The sequence below is a fragment of the Pinus tabuliformis genome, chromosome 9, assembly GCF_031772625.1.
Source record: "Pinus tabuliformis cultivar Carrire ecotype Pingquan chromosome 9, CPIR1, whole genome shotgun sequence".
Taxonomy (NCBI): domain Eukaryota; kingdom Viridiplantae; phylum Streptophyta; class Pinopsida; order Pinales; family Pinaceae; genus Pinus; species Pinus tabuliformis.
The window spans coordinates 2,013,469,997-2,013,491,815 of NC_142307.1; the positions used below are offsets into that span (position 1 = coordinate 2,013,469,997).

General features: G+C 41.0%; 1 protein-coding gene across 2 annotated transcripts in view; it reads right to left on the reverse strand.

The window, feature by feature from the left end:
* LOC149157141 (myelin-associated oligodendrocyte basic protein) overlaps positions 1 to 21,819 on the reverse strand; it is a 234,137-nt gene that overhangs the window by 77,069 nt on the left and 135,249 nt on the right. For both annotated transcript variants that reach the window (XM_089439125.1, XM_089439124.1), the window contains exon 3: positions 3,361 to 3,416. In XM_089439125.1, coding sequence (XP_089295251.1) covers positions 3,361 to 3,416 — 56 coding nt within the window. The remainder of the gene's footprint in view (positions 1 to 3,360; positions 3,417 to 21,819) is intronic.

A 21,819-nucleotide genomic window follows, 5' to 3' on the forward strand; every position in this document is an offset into this window, starting at 1 on the left:
TGAATATATCAAAATGGCATCAAGTGCAATACATATCCGCAACAACATACATAATCAATGAGGCTCTAAATGGCTTCTAGAGTCCGAAAACAATGCTCTAAGCTATGGGGTCACTAAACTAGTACAAGTCTACATATCAATGATCAACAACATGATCACTCCTCATCATGATCAAACTCATCACCACTACTAGACAAGAGATCATCAACATGAGCTACATAAATAATATGCCTCCGAGTTTGAGGACTCCTAAAACTCCTCTACAACTTTAGTAGTAGTAGCAAAAATAGACATCAAAACTACAAATCACTGATCAACATGGTCACTCATGAAACTCATCATTGATTCAACTAGAAATACACAAACATCATCAACAAGAGATACATGAACATCATCTAGCTCAAAGTCTTGAGACTTGGATTGCTCAACCTTATAACATGATAGAAATTGAAAAGGTTTAACATGCCTAACCAATGATTTTGGTTTGAGTGAAGGGTTCATCTCCTCAACCTCATAATGTGGTAGAACAAGATTAGCATGCCTAACCAATTGTTTTCCTTTAAGTGAAGGGTGCATTCTTGTTAAGGCTGTGGTAGAGGAGTTCAACAATCAGTACCACCAACATCAACAAAGTTCAACAATCAATGCCACCACTATCAAGGTTCTTAAAGGGCTTCATGCTCTTGATCAAATGCCAATCTCATACCCTCACGCATGATAGAATCAAATGGAAACATTGCAAACCCCCAAACCATGAAATCCTGAAAACCATTAAGTCTGCTGAATTTTGAGTGAAATCTAAAATTCTAGTTTCTTCATATGAAATCCAATGAGGTCGAAACCACTCTCAAACATCCTGAGTCATTTCATGGCAATGTTAAAAATTTAAGTAAAAGGATGAAAATGAAAATTTTCATCCTTTTATTTTAAGAATTTAACATTACCATTAATTGCCAACATTGTTAGGGTTGATATGTGTCATGAAAATGAGAGAGTAGGCATGTTTTTTTTGGAGGGACTATTTTTGGAGGAAAACAACCCCAAATTTCCCTCAAAATAGCTTCAAAACTCACAAAAATGCATTTTGTGGGGATTATAGTTTCCCTAGCAATAAACCAGCCGATTTAGGACAAAACCGGCCAGTTTGACCACAAACCGGTCAGTTTCGTCCTAAACCAGCCAGTTAGGGCAAAAAAAAGGCAAAATAAGGAGGTAAACCGGGTTTTAAGCCGGTTTGACCCGGTGGGCTTGCTAACCAGCCGGTTTGACCAGTTACCGGTTCAGACCGGCTGGTTTTTAAAACACTGAATTAACCTCACTAAAATATTTGACCCTAAGCAACCTTAGCTAATTAATTTTGTCCCCTAGCCATTTTTCTACACTAGTCTGATTACTCATATCCACGTTTAATTAAAATAAATAAAAAATAAAAATGAAATAAATAAATCATATATATATTTATAAATGAAAAATGATTAATATTAATTATTCATCCATGTTGATTAGCTAAATAAACAAATTAATTAAAGTTAATAGTTTTTTTTTCAAAAAATATATTAATAAGATTAAAAATTAAAAATATACAAAAACCAAACAAAAAAAGTCAAATCATAAAACCCGCTCACCACTTTTCATGGAGCCCACCATTTTTTGTGGGGGCAATATAATATAATATTTTCAGTTGAATCTCGGAGTACCGACAGTAATAATCATGTTTGTCAACGTTTTAAATCCCAACAAGGATCCATCATCAGGACAATTACTGAATGATGATAGAAAAAGAGCTAAGTGAGTATAAATAGTATTAAGATAATTTTAAGATAATTTTGATTTCAAGGAGATGAGGTCGGCTTCTGGAGGGGTACATGGTAGTTCTGAAAACCCCCGTGGGGGGGGATGATTCCATTGAGAACATGTGGTGTGTAAAAGTCAAAACCGGCAGTAAATAATATCGGCCCTACACCCCCCCTCTCCCCTTGAAATTAACCTCAACCACAAGAAAATTTAACGTGCGCGTGCGTTCATGCATAAAGATTTGAATATATGCTAGGTTTAATTTAATAGTTTAATATCTTACTAATCTAAATAATGAATAAGTTTTAAATATAATATAATAATTGTAATTTAAATAATTTGTAACATGTTAAATAGACAATAGAACTATAAATTTTTACGGTTTTAATAGAACGGAAAACTAATTAATTAACATAAATAAAATAAAATGCACATATTTGTAATAAATATAAATAAAATTAATTAAACAGAAATAAAAATTAATTAATAAAAACATTGAAACATTAATAAAATTGGCTTCCACGTAGAATGCATCTGGCATCTGGCTCCTAAATTTTCGCAATGTATGAGAGAAAACTTGGCATATTTTGTTATTATTGGACAACAATCTTTTCTGGTGCATAAGTTTCTCTAGCCGCCTCATCATTAATCTATTCTGAGTAATCAGTTTTAGATTGAAGGCAGAAGATCAGCAATTAATTAAATTCAGATATAGCTTTTTCAGTTATTCAGAGAGCATATAAAAGCAGCATTAGAGGACTTCAAAGGAGAGGGGGAATTAAGTTTTGGAAGTTGAAGCCTATTTTCATTTCTGTAAACCCAATAGGCCACAAAGTCTGTAATTTCTGAGATCCAAAGGATTGTTTTCTTGGATTCATGGTTTGGATGACATAAAGCGGTTTGGATTAAATAAAGCCCTGTTTTCTTCATCATTTTCTATGTTAAGCTATCTTTAAAATTCATCTCTTTTCTTTCTGTTTCAGCTGTGCGGTAATTAAAATTATATGAGACACTCAAAAGTTAAGAGATTAAGCTGAGGATCAGTTTCCCTTGCATCACCCAGCAAGGTTATATTTCACAGAGAGTTATGATTTAATCAATCTGTCTTAATTATACCTCTGTAAGTTTAGAATGTTGCCTTCACTTCATATAGTTAAAATTTTGTTCATTTGTTCAACCATTGGAATATCATTCTAATGCATTTTGCGCAATAGTAGACACTAGACATTCTTATGTTCCTCCACATTCCATCATCAATTTTGTGCTTTATTCTTTAGGACTCCATGCCCAATGGACTTTCCATTGATTATCTAAGATTTACACGTTATTTTATCCCAACTCTCTGCATTTCCTATTCTCAACCCAGTCAAACTTATACTTTATCATCTAAATGTGGCCTTTGTGCTTAATGTTTTAGCTGTTGTTCAATGACAGTAAGCAACAAGTTTCATTGCAGTCTCCGAGGGAGCTCCCCCTCACTGGAGTAAGCAGGTGATAATTAAATGCATTGAAACCACAATATTCAAACCATCAATTTAGTTTTTGGAAGAGGAAAATTGAGCATACCGATGAATAACCTGAGATGGAAAAGTCCGGATGTCGAAGCAAAGCTAGAACAGTTTCTGTGACCAACAAAGTACAAAGGAAATTACATGTCAGTAAGTCAAGAAAACAACCAAAGAACATGTAGTTTAATAACAAGAAATTAAATTTTCAAAAAACAAATGAATTAAGCAAATTAATTTATAAACAAAAAAACAAGAGTCAAGTAATGAAGATTTCAGTTTTGACTGGAGATTGAAAATGCTCTAAACACCATGGGACCAAATCATTGTTGTTCGAAAACTGCCCTGCTAGTGTAAAATTAATCAAATGAAATAAAACATTATTTTATGCTTGGACTGGTAGATGTGAAAATGTTCCAAATTAAGCTTCATATCAAATACACACAAAAAGAACAATGTAAAACAATTTCCAACTACAAAAAACTAAAAATGAATACATAGATAGCTATCTAGTGGGAAGACTTAAGAGTTCCTGTCAATAACTCTTAAGGATATTTTCCAAGTTTCCATTGATTCTTCAGTTTTTGCTAATTTTGTCAAAGGCGTTTTTATAGTTACAAGAAACGCATTCCTAGTTATGGAAAACTGATCATACTACAATCTCAAAGAAACCATTGCAGTCGTGTTACCCCTTTGTCAGTGGGGGTACATAGACTTTTTAGCATATCATTCACCACCATTGTAAGCCCAAGGTCACAAGTCAAAGCCTTGTAAAAACCATGTCAGGCCTTGTATTGTTGAAATTTTTAGCTCTGACAAGTGTCTTCTGTTAGGGTCCCACCCTAACCCCGTTATTTATGTAGTAAGATCGAGTCATAGTTATAGTTAAGTAAAGAGTCAATAAAGCCCATATTAATAATTGTAAGTGGTTAACCTGCAATTAATGACAGGACCACAGTTAGTTGCAAATGGGCCATGGTATTTGATAGATGGTATTAATAAGAACCATGGTATTGATCCATGGTATTGCATGTATGAGTCATATATAAAGGATAGAGACTCCCTGCGAGGAGCATCATGTCTTATTTTGTAATCGAGCTCTGCTCTATTGGAGGTTGCCCCCTCGAAGAGGCAAGTGAACATTGCTTTCTGAATAATAAAATATTTGCTCTTGTTTCTCACTATTCTATGTTTTGGGTATGTTTCTTCGCATATTTGGTATTCTGGTAATCGTCTTGCAGGTTAAGAGCATAATAAGTGGTACTGGTATCAGAGCACTTTCTAGGGCAGGTGGGATCTCCATTTCTTAGCAAAAAAAATTTTGGCTAGAGACGTGTTTCAACGTCTTTAAACCACGGGATCTGTCGTTGAACGCATAAACCTGCAGATTTGGGGAGGCATGCACGCAGGAATACAAGAGGTGGTCACGCTTGTTGGACTCCCTTGTAACCCCTGTGGGTACCCATTCGAGTAGTAGCGCAGTAGACAGAACCGCGCACGAACTATCTTCCAAGTACCCTCTGGGTATATCGGAAGCCGCCTAGCTCCTTTAAAACCTCGCCATTAATAAACCATCGGCCGTCTTGCTGCTACAGTACACCGAGAACAGCACTCGGAGAGATTATTCGCCCATACGATAGGGTAGTCGGGTTGTACGGCTAAGGGTATGGTTGATCCTCCTTAGTTAGAGCCCTGAAACATTGGGCCGAGTACTATTGTCAGACCCTTATGTATATTGCGATCTGTAGCACCTAACACTCCTCGAGACCATAGTTCCCTTTTCTATCTTGGGATCACGCATAATCTCTGCCAAATCAGATCTCGCAAGGGGGTTTGCAGCAGCAGCAGACATCAGTCCCGCAGTTCCGAGTTAGCAGACCAGCCTTTCCGATCTATTAGATCCATCAAATCCGCAGCAGCAATCTGTCCGCCGATCAGAGCTATCCGATCAGCCATTCAAATCTCTCAGATCCACCAGATCTGAGTAGTTGTGTGGGGTTCCTATACCGGGGCGTGATTTTCGCAGGACTTTTGGCAGCATTGACATTTTGAGGATTCGGCTACTGCAGTATTCCTAAGCAAGGAGTAAAACTCCATTAGGAGTTTTCAGAAAAAATAAATAAATAAATAAAAAGAGTCTGAGACCCCTCGGGGCGCTTATTGGTGATCTAGCCCATAAGAATCAGGACAACGAGCTAAGCAAGGTGGTACCATTCAATTGTTAGTGAAAAAAATTCGGGTGGTCCCAAATTTCAAGTACATCGGATCGGTGCATGGTAGCAACTAGAGCTCAAGCTATGGCCAATGAGAAGATCGACAAACTTGAACAATCCTTGCAAGCCATCCAAGCTCAGCTTGACAAACTAACTGACGCACTCTCTAAGGGCAAGGAGGAAGCCCGCGAGGAGGCGTATATTGGCAATGGACACAGTGAGGGTGAGTCTAGCCACTCTCTTCACCTCTGGGGCACCCACCAACAATCCCGTCCACAACCTCCCAAGCTGGATATGCATAAATTTGATGGTTCTCACCCAACCGCATGGGTAGCACAAATGGAGCAGTATTTCAATCTGAATAACATCTTAGATAATGAAACTCAGATTATGGTGGGGAGCATGTACTTAGACAATGAAAGATGGCAATGGTGGGAATGGCATCAACGTTGCAATGGAAGTTTTTTGACTTGGGCCACCTTCAAAAAAGCTCTTACAGAGCGCTTTGACCAGGAATCTGCTTTTTTGGGTCGTCTCACTAAGCTCCGACAGACTGGCACAGTGGATGAATATGTTACAGCCTTTGAAGCCTTAGCTTTCCGCACTAGGGATCTCCCAGATGCGTTCTACACGGAATGTTTTATCAGCGGTCTTAAAGAGGCCATACAAGCCCACGTCCGACTACACCACCCTCCCACATGGTCGAAGGCTTGCAAGGTAGCTCATAACGTGGTACGGGCGTTAGCAGCCCAGTCCATTCGCCCAAATTTCACTGCCAAAGGTCGCCCCCCACAGGCTCATAGCACGACCCAAACACTTAAGGTTCAAAAGGTGTCACCTGCAGAAATGGCCGAAAGAATAAAGCAAGGATTATATTACTACTATGATGAAAAATACTCCCCAGGTCATAAATGCAAGGAGCCCAAATTTTTTCAAATTGATGCCACTGATTACAGCTCATCGGAGGAAGCCCCACCACTTGAGGAACCGGAGGAGGTAGAAGAGGACAACCAAAAGGACAATGTCCCTGACAAACCAGTTATTTCGCTACATGCTTTGGCAGGGATTTCTTCACCTCAAACTCTCAAAATTAGAGGTTTTATTAAACATCGCCCAATAATAGTCTTGATTGATAGTGGAAGTACACATAATTTCATCCATCAAAAAGTCGCGGAAGCAGTGCATTGTTTTGTACGAGTAGTTTCTAACTTCCAAGTCCAAATTGCGGATGGGGGAACAATGAAATGTGAAGGCCACTGTGAAAATGTCAAACTTCAAATGGGGGATTATCAGTTGAAGACCCACATGTTTGCCATACACATGGGAGGGTGCAACATTGTCCTCGGTGCTGAATGGCTTCGCACTCTTGGGCCAATCACAATGGATTTCCAAGAGTTATATATGAGCTTTAAGCAGAACAACTCCACACATACCCTCCGTGGACTCCAGGCGGGAGCTCCCTCTATCATCAGCTCACATAGGATGGAAAAATTGCTAAAAAAGGGCCATCATGGAGTTATAGCTCAATTTAATGCCATCCAGGCCGTCGAACCCAATTCTCTACCGATTCATCCTGAGATGCAACAGATTTTAAATAACCATCTGCCAGTCTTTGACAAGCCTCATGAGCTTCCACCCTCGAGAGGGGAACATGATCATAGCATCACCTTGGTTCCAGGGGCCCAACCACCAAATGTGCGCCCATACAGATATCCGTTCACCCAAAAGAATGAAATAGAAAAAATAATCAAGGAACTTTTGGAAGCAGGTGTCATTCGTCCCAGCATTAGTCCTTATTCATCACTGGTGGTCATGGTGCTCAAGAAATATGGGGAATGGCGAATGTGTCTAGACTTCAGGGCCCTCAATAAGTTGACAATCAAAGATAAATTTCCCATCCCGGTTGTTGATGATTTGCTGGATGAACTCAATGGGGCTCAATTCTTCACTAAGCTGGAGCTTCGCTCAAGCTACCACCAAATTCGCATGAAGGAAGTCAACATTCCAAACACTGCTTTCAGAACTCATGAAGGCCATTATGAGTTCCTGGTCATGCCATTCGGTCTTTGTAATGCCCCATCTACTTTTCAGAGCCTTATGAACCACCTTCTCAAACCATATCTCAGGAAATTTGTCCTTGTCTTCTTCGATGACATCCTCATCTATAGTTGCACTTGGGACGCACATCTTCAGCATGTAGATCTACTCTTGCAACTGCTCTGCAAGCATAAATTATCTGTTAAGATGTCCAAATGTTCTTTTGGCATGGAAGAAGTTGAGTATTTGGGCCACATTGTGGGGCATGAAGGTGTCAAGGTGGACCCCAAAAAGATCCAGGCAATGCAGGATTGGCCTCAACCTAAGACCTTGAAGAGCCTGAGAGGATTTTTGGGTCTCACAGGCTATTATCGCAAATTTGTCCGCAATTATGGTCGCATTGCGAAGCCCCTCACTCAACTCCTCAAGAAAAATTCATTCTTCTGGAATGATGACGCACAACAGGCATTTACAGCTCTCAAAAATGCCATGTGTTCCACTCCAGTCTTAGCACTACCTGATTTCACCAAATCTTTTGTCATTGAATGTGATGCTTCGGGTACGGGTATTGGGGCGGTCTTAATGCAGGAAGGTCGACCCTTGGCCTTCACAAGCCAACAACTAAGTGGGAAGAATCTGGGACAATCTACCTATGAGAAGGAAATGATGGCCATCTTACATGCAATAGATACCTGGCGACCTTACTGGGGCGACGTTTCCAAATCCGCACAGACCATCACAGTCTTAAATATTTTTTGGAGCAACGCCTATCCTCCTCACAACAAAATAAATGGCTCGCCAAAATGCTGGGATATGATTATGAGATCATTTACAAGAAAGGGCGTGAAAATCATGTAGCAGATGCATTATCTCGCCAATTTGAGGAGGAAAGTACCATGCTCGCAATTTCCCTTCCCATTCCAGAATGGATTGAAGAGGCTCGCAGGGAATGGTTTTCACATCCCTGGCTCTCCCAACTCATTACTCAATTGCAGGCGGATCCAAATTCCAGCAAGGGCTACTCGTGGTAGGATGAGATTCTTCGCTACAAGGACAGAGTTGTAATATCACCAACATCCACCCTCAAAAGCCGCATTTTGGCAGAATTGCACTCATCCCCCATTACAGGACATTCAGGCTTTCAGAAGACATACGCTCGCACTAGAAGATCATTTCTTTGGACAAGCATAAAAAAGGACATCCTTACTTTTGTAGCGGAATGCGATGTCTGTCAACGCCACAAAGGGGAGACAGTCAAAGCACCAAGCACATTACAACCGTTGCCCATCCCGGCATCTATATGGACAGAGGTTTCTATGGATTTCATTACAGGTCTTCCAAAGTCAAGAAACAAGTCAGTCATCATGGTGGTTGTGGACCGACTTTCTAAGTATGCTCATTTCTGCGCCCTACCCCACCCGTTTACACCGACTTTGGTCACCCAATCTTTCATGGATTAGATCTTCAAATTGCATGGCATGCCCACTTCTATCGTGTCTAATCATGACCCAATCTTCACCAGTAATTTTTGGCAGGAACTCTTCAGGCTACAAGGCACCCAACTAAAACTCAGTACTTCCTATCATCCACAAACAGATGGTCAAACTGAAGCCGTCAACAAATGTCTGGAAACCTACCTTAGGTGTTTCACTTCAGAAAAGCAACATCTATGGGTACAGTGGTTGCCTCTAGCTGAATGGTGGTATAACACCAACTATCATGCCACCACCAAAGTGACTCCCTATGAAGCAGTTTATGGTCAACTCCCTCCTTCCCCTACTTCTTATATCAAGGGGTGCTCAAAGGTACAAGCAGTGGATCAACTCCTACAAAACCACACAACCATGCTCGCCCATCTTAGAGAGAATCTTCAGCAAGCTCAAAATCGCATGAAGCAACAGGTAGATCAGAATCGCTCCGAGCGCCAATTTCAAGAAGGGGATCAGGTATTTTTGATGTTGCAACCATATAAGCAAACTTCACTCAAAGACAAGGGTTGTCATAAACTATCTCCAAAATTCTACGGACCATATCAAGTACTTCAGCGCATTGAAGAAGTGGCCTACAAGCTAGCTTTGCCACCCACTGCAAAAATCCATCTAGTTTTCCATGTCTCATGCCTCAAGAAAGTGATTGGGAACAATTGAAGAATTCAAACCAGTCTACCTGAATTGGATGAAGAAGGGTCAATCTGGCTCCAACCTGAACAGGTCCTAGACACACGAGAACGGCACCTGCGTGGCCGCATGATCAGGGAAGTCCTCGTCAAGTGGAAAGACACCTCTCCGGAAGATGCAACCTGGGAACTAGCCACTATTCTTCAGCAGTTTCCGCAGCTTCAGCCTTGAGGACAAGGCTATTCTTAAGGGGGAGGGCATGTTAGGGTCCCACCCTAACCCCCTTATTTATGTAGTAGGATCGAGTCATAGTTATAGTTAAGTAAAGAGTCAATAAAGCCCATATTAATAATTGTAAGTGGTTAACCCGCAATTAATGACGGGACCACAGTTAATTGCAAATGGGCCATGGTATTAGATAGATGGTATTAATAAGAACCATGGTATTGATCCATGGTATTGCATGTATGAGTCATATATAAAGGATAGAGACTCCCTGCAAGGAGCATCATGTCTTATTTTGTAACCGAGCTCTGCTCTATTGGAGGTTGCCCCCTCGAAGAGGCAAGTGAACATTGCTTTCTGAATAATAAAATACTTGCTCTTGTTTCTCACTATTCTATGTTTTGGGTATATTTCTTCGTATATTTGGTATTCTGGTAATCATCTTGCAGGTTAAGAGCATAACATCTTCCACATTGGCTTGGTGTCTAGCTGTGGGAGAATGTCTAAAAGTGGTCTCTAGAACATTAACTTTATTTTATAAAATTAAAATGACTTTTGTGAAATATTAATAAATAAAATGACTTAAGTGATTTAAGGGCAAGAAAAGCTCCAAGAAAGGTCCTAAAAGTGGGGCCAAGACAAGGGTGAACAAAAAAAGGACACGAGCAAAGTCAAGTGCTTTGCATGTCATAACTTTGGGCATTATGCAGGTTAGTGTCCTAACCAGAAGAAGAAACAGGTTGCAGCGTTAGCGAAAGTGGATGAGTTTTCTACTTAGTTCGAGAGAGAGTTTTCTTTGTTGATTTCCATGAGGGCAGTATTTACCAGTGTTTGGTATATAGATAGTGGGGCCTATAGCCATAAGACAAACCTATATGAGCACTTTACAAATCTTATAGAGTGGTGTGGATCAAGAGATCTAGTTTGGAAATGACTCCAAGGTCAAGGCAGTTGGGCATGGGACAATATCCTTTCAGAGGGAGTTTCGGCCGCCCATGGTAGTGAGGGATGTATTATATGTTCCTAGGTTGATGAAGAACTTGATATCAGTTTCTACCATAGAGGACAAGGGCTATGAGGTGGTGTTTTGAGATGGATGGGTACTCATTCATCCTAAGGGATCCAGTGTCAAAATAGCGAAAATGATTGGGATTAGACAAGGGAAACAATACAGGCTTATGTTTCAACCAGTGCAAACCTTGATACATAGTAGTAGCAACAGTGATTTATGTGAGTTATGGCATAGGAGGATGGCTCATTTGCACCATGGGGCTCTTATGGTGTTGAGGGAGATTGTTATAGGAGTACCAAAGTTCAATACAAAGCATAAGGATGTGTGCAAAGGGTGTGCACTTAGAAAGTACACCAACACTGCTTTTCCAAGCAGTTATAGCAGAGTAGCAGGGATTCTTGATTTTGTACATTGATGTAATATTCCTAATGGAAATTTTACAATGATAACAAAGACATGCAAATACAATAACGCAAAAAATTTCATAAACAAATACACATGAACCAAAAATTTCTGCAAATATATATATATATATATATTAATTAATTAAAAACGAAAAACGTAAACATTAATAAGAAACAAACAATCCAAGTCAACCAAAGATAGGGAACAAAAATAATAATAATAATAATTTTACCCTCCCTTTTGATTGCTTTGTTTTAATTTTAGTCTCCTTTAATTATTATTGTTGTTATAGGATCTTGACTCATTAATGAGGTCTTGACTCCTATTTATTTATTTATTTATTTCTTTTTGACTTTGTTCCCTGTACTTGGTTGACTTGGATTGTTTGTTTCTTATTAATGTTTACGTTTTTCAATCTTTCTTAATTAATAATATTATTATTATTATTATTTATTTTTAATTTATTTTTAATCTTAATTATTATTATAAATTATAATATTATTATTCTTAAACTAATCGTTATAGGAATATTATTTGATCTCAATAATCATTATTAAAATATTAATTTTCATAAACTAGTCGTTATTTAATCTCTTGGTTTCTACATCACCCTCTATTTAAGCATGTGCCATGCTCTGCATCTTCATCTGATCTTGATGATGAACCACACTAGCTGGTTCGAAACGCGTCGGCAAAATTTTCTCCTATGTGATTTCTACCGAAAAGACTCTTTTTAAGGTAATATGGATCACAGAAACCTGAATTCAAAAAATCCCCAAATGACCAATTTTTATTAATAATATCTATTGTGGTACAATGAGTTGGGGAAAGTGCACCTGGGGTTGCACAAAGAAAGCTACAAGCACCAAGTGATGAGTACAAGAAAGCCCAACGGCTTCAATAACCAGCTCCTCCAGAAAACTGCGCTACTACTCCAAAACTGCACTGCTGCCTGAATTCGCCCACCGATTTGCGCACACTAGAGTGCCTAGAAAATTCTAGGAATTTGGGATTGTGATCCTTGCCGAAAACCTAGAATAACCCAGAAAGGGTTTCCCTTGGTTCCAACCTTCAAAAATTGACCCTTCACAGCTTGGCCCTCCAAATACGAATATTGTTGTTGTGACTGATCCTGTCAATCTCTGCACTCCCAACTCCAGCAATCCTCCTCAAATGGCCCTCCAAATGATCTCCCAGCTCCCCAACTCAATTCCAGGGATAATGTTGCCCCAACAAATCTCACTCCAATGACTGCGCAGTCCCTGCGCTGTTGTTACTCTCCCTGCTATGCGTTGTTGTTACTCTCCCTGCTCTGTGCTGCTGCTACTCTCCCTACTGTTGGAACTCAACCTCCTTGCTGCTATTTTCCTGTTGTTGTAACTCGGCCCTCCTACTACTTTCCTGTTGCTGTAACTCGGCCCTCCTGCTGCTCCTTTCCTTGTGGCTGTAACTCGGCCTCCTTGTTGTTACTTCCCCTACTGCTGTAACTCGACTTACTGCTATGTAATTCGACTCATTGCTTCCGGTACGACTTGGAATGAAGAAAAACTCCCTCCTAAGGCTAGCACTCAAAGCCTCTGCTCGGAGACACTCGTGTGCTAAACAGAACAATCTTGGCTCAACTGAACAGTTAAGGCAAATTTGATTTTCAAATAGACAAAAGACCCCTATTGCTCCCTTATTCCTTCCTCTTATAATTGTTCGCCATGCATTCCTTGTGGGTTCCTCCACCAATTCGATTTGCCTTAAGGAATTCAAATTCCTTCTTCCCCAAGTGCGTACTTCATGTGGGCCCCATATTCCACTAGCAATTTAATCTTTCCTTTTCCCTAATGTTGGTGGCCTCCATCTCTCCAAAAATTAAGTGGGGACTCCCTCCATCCACTTTTCCTAAGTTTACATGCCAAAATATTTCCCAACACCCAATTACAAAAATAGAAATTCATCTTAGCAAAATTAATTTAATTGGGGACATTATAGTCCTCCCCACCAAAAATTGCTTGTCCTCAAGCAATGCCTGAACAAGCACCCTCTCGATCAGCTGAACCCAACAGTCTCTACACACAATACCGGGGTCCCAAATGTACCACCCAACCATCCTTGATCTTTGCCCTGTCCTGCCAGGATCCCAAGTCATCCTGATTAGCGTGAGGCATCCCTTGCTCCACTTGCTATACAGCACAACATAGGCATCAGACACCCTCTGCATACCGCTACTAAGTAGAGCATCTATTGATTTGGGGTAGCATCAAATGTGCTCTAGGCCTCAAATTTTGCAGGGAGGCTTGGGCACATGTATTCCAAAGAACCTAGAAAGTGTTTTGGGAAACTCCACCCAGAAACAATTTTATTAAAATAATTAATATTTTTAAATGGGTCCCTAAGTCTAAACTTAGGAAATTAAAAATAGTAATGGGTATTAATCTAATTGTGGGTGTAACTTCTAGAAGAAGACGAGGATCAAGCTAAAATGATCTTAGCCATTGATTAGCTTTTAATCTGGGTCGTTGAATGTCAATGAGAAGATTACTTAAGGGAGCTTAAAGGTCATTTGGAAAAACACACTAAGAGATCAAGAGAGAGAATTTCTGAAGTGAGAAGTTCTCAGGAGGAAATTCTAATAGAGTAGATTTCCTGCAGTTGAGGGGCAGAGATAGCATCCGAAGAGAGAGAGATTTTCTCAGCTAGAAAATCATCAACAGGGAGAGGCAGAGAGTGATCCAGCAACTCTCACGCAAAGGCTGACGCAGGGCCACGCAAAGGCAACGCAAAGGGTGAGAGGGACTCTGAAGTTTTGCAGCAGAGTCAGATTCAGAAGCCGGGAGTCGGGGTGTGAGACCGAGAGGCTGAGAGCAGCGACTCTGGGCAGAAAATTGATCAGTTGGTTGGGTGACACAGTGCCTAGAGGGGTTGATGCAGGGACTGCGTGAGAACTGCACAGAGGCAGCGCAGGGCCTGCCAAAGGCATCTCATCTAGTGACCAGATCAGCCAAGATTTTTTTCAATGATTGCATGAGGTAATCTCACAAAGCTTTCTACCAGTATTTCTCTCTCTGTAACTGAATAACCCTTGAGGTATTCATAGATGTATTCAAAATTTGCTATTGCTTAATAATAATAAACCTTCAATGTGAGGAGAAGCTGGTGGGATGCAGATTTTTCTACAGGCAGTTTGCTGGGCAGAAAATTGTCAGAAGAGAGAGAAGAAGCACAACTGAGGGAATTTCTTCCTCAGAGAATTCCTAGCCAAGGAATTTGAATTCTCTAGAGCTGAGCAGCAGCAAGGGGCAGTAGTTTTACTAGCTCCAGCAGGGAGTGTGTAAGCTAGCCCAGCAACAGCACAGAGGAGAGAGGAGGTCATTCGACTTTCTATTTGTGGCAGAAATGGCAACCAGTGGCTTGAGGGATCAGGACAGGTTGGACGAAGCATCCAACTATGTCATCTGGAAGGCTAGAATGTCATTCCTTCTAGATGAGCATGCCCTCAAGACATATGTCGACAGTGTGGTGGTTGTGCCAACAAATGCAGATCCGTTGAAAAAGTACCGAGCTGAAATGGCAAAGGCAAAAAGAATGATCCTCGACGCAGTGAAGGATCATGTGGTATGTCACATTGCTAGCGAAGGGACTGCTAAGGAGATGTGGGACGCATTGTCTACGTTATATTAGGGATCTTTCGAGCAGAAGAAGATGTACTTGTAGCAAAAACTGAGATTTGCTTAGATGAAAAAGGGGGAGCGTGTGGATCCATTCCTCAGAAAGCTTAAGGAAACCCATGATGAATTGTCTGTTGCGGGCCATACACCTCAAGATTCAGAGTTAGTTAGGCCGGCCCTCAATTTTGTCTTAGATCAGTGGCAAGTCTTTGTCAAGTCTTTGTCCAGAGTATCCTGGGCAGAGCAGCCTTGCCGAATTGGGATGAGATGTGGGCAGCTCTAAAACAAGAGGAGCTGAGGAGAGACTTAATCAAGATTAAACTTGACAGAAGTGGGTCAAAGCCCAAGGAGAAGGAGGATAACGCAGCCCTTCCATCGAAGGGATAGTAGGAGCAGCGGAGGCGTAAGAAGGACGTCTCGAAGATCAAGTGTTTCAGGTGTAGTGAGATGGGTCACTACACTACTCAATGTCCTCTCAAGAAGAAGGTCAAGGATGAGAAGCACAATCCGAAGGTTGCGCCCGCAAAGATGGAAGAGGAGTTTGCCATGACAGCCGAGATACCTCCAAGAGGGAGGTGGGTTGTTTTGGAGTTGTAGTTCGAAAGAGCTATAGATGGGCAAGATCCTTGAGGAACACAACTCTAGGATCAATTCCTTGCTATGGGTGCCCAGATCAGAAGTAGTAGGATGGACTAGTGTCGAATGGTGCCAAGGAGTGTCAGAGAGACAGTTGCAGTGGCTAGGAGCGCTAGAGACTGAACAGTGCAGATCAGAGTTGGCAACAGTGCAGATGGCACAGAGAAAAGATCAGCAGTAGCGCAGTAGATTCAGTGTTGGAAATTAGTTTTCATTGATGTCAAATTATCTTGGAGTGTGGTTCTTGTGTGGATACGATATGCTCTTGAATACTGTGATAAAGATGATATCATTATTTGACATAGATTGGGAAGTTTGTTCTTGTTCTTGATAATGGTGGTTGTGTGTGTTAGATATAACAATTTGTTGAGGCTAGCAGCAGTCAGGCTCCAGCATTCACGTGGTATCACACTGAACATAGTTAATTCAGTAATTTTGGATGTTTTTCCATTATTGATAGAGTAGCGGCAACAGTTTGCAGTGCAGTGGCAGTTGGCAGTGGTAGTGTGTTGAAGTTTCTAAGTCTACTAGTTAGAAACCCATCATGGACTTTATCTGATTTATTCCTACCTACTTGTTCCGTTACTTAACAAGTTATTTACAATGTAAATACTGAAAATAAACACTAGTGGATGCTCAACATATTACAGATCAACAACTGAAGGAAACAAAAACAATCACACCAAATGACAACATTATTTTTGGACCAATGTTCCCGAAAAAACCCAATGTGGGAAAACCGATGTAGCTATCTGAGGGTTTTCTTATTAAGCAATATCAGAGTACAATCTAGGTGCCGAAACTGGCCTACCCAACAAAGAATTTCCTTGGCAGTAATACCTCTCAGTGTGAGACAAATTTCCCGACTGAAACCCCGGGTAATCCTTCTTGCAACTCCTCAGCTATAATTTGCCCCAGAAACCCCAGCGTCTGCCCTTTCTGGACTGTGTCAACCCCTCTCTGCCCAACGCTGGCCCTGCGTCACCCTGAATGGGTCTGCGTCAGCAACACTGGCCTCTCTGAGGCTCTCCGAGCTACCTCTGTGTGGCCCTGCATGAGCTCTGGCGGCTACTGCGTCACTCTCTCTGGCTACTTGCTGCTCTTCCAGCACTATCTCTGCCTCTCTGTCTCCCTGTACTCAATGCCCCTCAGCTACAACTCTGATCACTAATTCTATCTCTCTTAGCAAACCCCACTCTAGAGAATAGAATGACTGATCGCTCTGGTGTGTTCTCCAAGTGACCCTCAAGCCTCTTCTTATACTTTTCCTATTGACATATCAACGACTGAGATTAAGTCCCTAATCAACGGCTAAGATTAGATCTAGCTTGATCCATGTCTTTTGGACCATTCCAACATAGTTTCATATTAATCCATATTAATATTTTATTTTCCCTAAGTTTAGACTTAAGGACTCCATTAAAAATATTAATTATTTTAATATCTCCTGAACTGTTTAGAATCTGCCCAAACCCTTTCTGGGTATTGGAGATCTCATGTGCCCCAACCTCTCCACCAAATTTCGTGGCTAGAGCACATCCAATGCTACCCCAAATCAACACTCCCTCTTAGCAAGGACTGTGCTCTAGCAATACTCCTCACTGAGTATGATCTAAAAATGGGGCACTAAAGGCTTCTTGTCAGCTTACAATAACCTCTCCCACTTCCAAAGCTTAAATATTCCCAAGACCTTATGATTAACCAATTGCGGAATTAAAATTGCTTGAAAGAGGTGTATGCTTTTAGTTTGCCTTTAACTGTTCAGTGCTTTAAGTTCTGTTGCTTATGCTGATATGTAAATACATGTAACAGTAAAACAGTGCAGCAATTAAACAAACACACATAACAGCGATATTAATATGGAGTTCACCCAAAACTCTTGGGCTACATCTCTTTGAGCTCTAGTCAACTCGACTAGGCTCTCTGGGATAGTTCTTTTACAAGCTCCACGCTCAACTCCATTGGATTACACAGAAAACAATGGGCTTAGAACACCATCTTATCCCTGGCTCTGAAGCTCTCAGGCTTTCTAGCTTTGGCTCTTGCTCTCGCTCTGGCTCTTCGGCTCTCTGAGCTTCTCTCAGCCTCTGTGTGCATCAATGGATCGCTCGACCTCCAAGCGCCCCTTAGCAACCTTCCAGCGGCCTTCAACAATCTCTGCTGCTGTCAATTGAGCTCTTTGGTTCACTCGACCTCCAAGTGACTCCCAAAACTCTCTGCGCTGCCTCTCAATCGTGCTCTCTGGCTTTTGTGAGGCATTCTTCCGGCTCTGCGGCTTCCTCTCCGTTTCTCGATGCATAATCATTCCTCTGCCTCTTCGACTGGCCCTCTGGCTTCTGGCTCTGTGGCTTTGCGCGTTACAAACGCATCATTGTTTACAAAATGCCTGCTTGCAGCGTGGCACAATGATCAGGGGCAGTGACAAAGGAATCGAGGCCTTTCTTCAGGCGAAAACCCGAAAACGAGACGAAATCTCAATACACAGAGATATACCAGAAATACACTACCGAGCGTGAAATCCGAACTTCAATTGATATACAGTCGCATCTATAATCCCTTTCGGGTCCGCGCTTTATCGCATAGGCGTATGGCCAAAAAACCCAATACACGGATAATACACAAAAAATCTGAAAATCTGGATTTCAAAACTTATGAAATCGCGTCCATAATCCCTATCAGGTCCGGGTCCTGATCGCTAATCGCAATCGCAACGGCCCGGGGGTTCTTTCCATATACCATGGAACATTGCGATGCGATCTCATATCGCCGACGTTGATCCGCCAATCCGATCATTGCAATCGCAAGTCGGCACTGTCGCATATCGGCACCATCGCTGATCGCATATCGGCATATCGCAGTGCTACGGGTCCTTCCCTTTTGGGTGTGCCGATCGCCGATCCACCGATCGATCGATCGCAATCGCACATCGCACATCGCTCTGCCTGGGTCCTAATATCGAGCGAAAGCCTACCTCCGATGCGATAAGTCGAAGATCGCTAATTGGGGGTCCTTCCACCTTTGCTTTAAGTCCTCCTTTTAACATCTCTGATGCGATTTTCCTTTATAAGGCCTTAAGCCCATTTTTGGAAGAATTTGCCTCCTTTTCAAAGGACCATGGCAAACTTCTTTCTGCGATAACTTCTTCATCCAAAGTCCATTTTAGCCCATTCAAAATGCATTAGATTCAGATTGAAAAGATCTATGCAATGGGACTATTTCCAAGAGCATCCTTGGACTTTCATTTTCCTCTGTGAGGAACACTTTAGACTTAGAAGTGTATCCAAGATCCATTGGATCACACCTTCCCACTAAAAGAACTTTTGGTCTCCAAAATACTGACATACTGATATGAACAGTAAATGAAAGTAACAGCACCCTCTTCTTTCAGCCTCCATACACTTGCCTTGCATAGTGCCTCTGAACCAAAGCCTTTGACCACTCTCCTTCCTAGATGTGCCGGTCCTCTTAGGAAGAACTGTTTTTCTCCTTGACTTCATGCAAAACTCCTGCTGAGATGGTCACAAAAGGTAGTTTGAACATCTCTGCCTTGATCATTGATCCAAGGTGGCTCAGACCAATGTGAAGTTACATCTGCTTCACAAAATTTTCATTTGTCCTTGTTTGACAAGCTGTCAACAACAACAGAAATACAAACAACAACTGGATGGCCTAAACTCTTGCTTCAACAAAAAAAAAGAGATTTCACATCTTGTGAACACCTCCATGTCTTCATCTGCATACAAATGATGGACTAGATAACAAGCCCACAAAACATGCCTTTAAAACAAATGACCCTTCAAGTCAAACATGTAGAAAGATCTCAAGGATTCTTTCCAGAAGATGAAACACCTCATCATCATCTCCATCTTGGAGACCAAATCAACTTTTCTCAAGTCAATATTGCATTACATGCATGCCAAAGCAATCAACCCTTCAAGTTAATCACACATACATGTTCAAATACAAGGAAATCATCAACATCCCTGTGTTCATGCACATCATTCTCATGCATGCATTTCATCCTTCAACTTTTGCTTAAGCACACTGTACTTTCGAAGCTGAACTGAATATAATGTTGCAGCAATAAAGTGAGTCTCCTACTCAACTTTTCCATTCACCTTCTTGGTAGAATAGAATCCTATAACTTGCATTCCATCAACAAAGAAATGCAAATAGATGCATCAAATCAAAAGACATGCAATCTTTAATTGGATAAGAACTCTAACCATTTCTTACCAATCCATTTCAAAGGTGCTACCTTTGTCTGCACATCAGCATCAACATGTGAATCATCCTGAAACACATCATTCATGGAAACTTCCTTTCCATTTCTGCCATCTTCTCTTTCCACTTTCTTCAGCTTTTGTGGAAGCATTGTTGGATTCAGAGTCCAACACTTTTCAGCGAGATGTCCTTGCTTATGGCAGTAAGTGCAACACATGTGCATCCTCTTGACAGCATGATTTGCCTTGTCCAATGGACCTTTGGCTTCTTACTTCTTTTCCTTCAAAAGTTTCCTGCATGTGGCTATCCTCTTCCAACATCTAGAAACATGATGGTTATCCAAACCACAAAAGGAACATGCAATGCTTTTCCAATGCTTATATGGAAATTTATCATGCTTTACATAATCAAAAGGAATATAGTTAGAACCAGATTTATACCTTTCTCTTTCACCTTTATTGCCTTCATGAGGAGGTGAACTAAATGAAGAAGTAGCTCCCTTTGGAACACCATCAACCTCTTCAAGGCTTTCAGAGTTTCCACAACTCTCTGGTTCAAGTGCATGCTTATGAACATCTGCATCCTGCAAATGATGTTTCAAGCTATTGCATTCTCCACGAATACAATCTTTACACTCTTGAGGTAGAAGACCTGAAATGAAACTCTTTCTTGGAACTGTTTCAATGGCCTTCATGGCAGCTTTGGAACTCTCTCCATAACACTGTCCATAACCAAGACCCAAATACTTAGGCCTTTCCTCAACCATTATTGGCTCAACAATACCCTGTGCATGTTTACCCAAGCCTTTTCCTTCATAGCCCATCTTGGACATTAGCTTGGAACCTATGCCTCTGGTATGTTTTTCAAAAGAACCAATATAAGCATTCTTAGAAGAATTTGAAGACAAACAGGAATTGTTTACCTCTTCTTCAAGCTAATACTTGACTAAGGCTTCTTTGGCAACAAAGAGTTGTGTCTCCAACTCATGCATCCTTTTCAGGTTCATATTTGCAATATGAAGTTGCCTCTCCATTTCCTGCAATTTGTCAGAAAGCAACTGCTTCTCTTCCTCCACGGAATTCAACTGCTCTCTAAGTATGTTGCTCTTCCTTCCATCCTCATACATTTCTCTCACCATATCCATCATGGCGGACACGTCTTGCTTCATGTCTTCATCAAAGAATCTTGTGATGAAGGAGGAATTTGAGGACTCACTTGTAGAAGTTGTCATTATGCCAATGAACAAAAGAACTTCAAACAAGATTAACAAAGAGCTTTATTCAAGCAACCTTTTGCAACAAACCTCTTATGCTTCAAGGATTGCTTTAAGGTCCTTTGGGATAAGAAGAATGCCTTCAGCCCTTCTTCCTTTTTGTCCTCTCCTGCACTGAGCTATCAATAGCTTTCCCTTCACCTCTGCAAACTCAGACAATAGTCAGTCTGCAAACAAGCATACAATCAACCTCTGACTGTTTAAACATCTTTCAGACAAGCAATCTTTGCTCTGTCAATCAAGCATTCTAATCTGATACCACTTGCTCTGGTATAATCAACTTTGATATCAACTTCTTTGAAGGTGGGGTTAATCAAACTTAAGCTCCCATACCACCTGATTTGAAAATGGGGCACTAAAGGCTTCTTGTCAACTTACAAGAACCTCTCCCACTTCCAAAGCTTAAATATTCCCAAGACCTTATGATTAACCAATTGTGGAATTAAAAACTGCTTGAAAGAGATGTATGCTTTTAGTTTGACTTTAACTGTTAAGTGCTTTAAGTTCTGTTGCTTATGTTGATATGTAAATACATGTAACAGTAAAACAGTGCAGCAATTAAACAAACACACATAACAGCAATATTAATATGGAGTTCACCCAAAACTCTTGGGCTACGTCTCCTTGAGCTCTAGTCAACTTGACTAGGCTCTCTGGGATTATGGCATAAGTTCTTTTACAGGCTCCACGCTCAACTCCATTGGATTACACAAAAAACAATG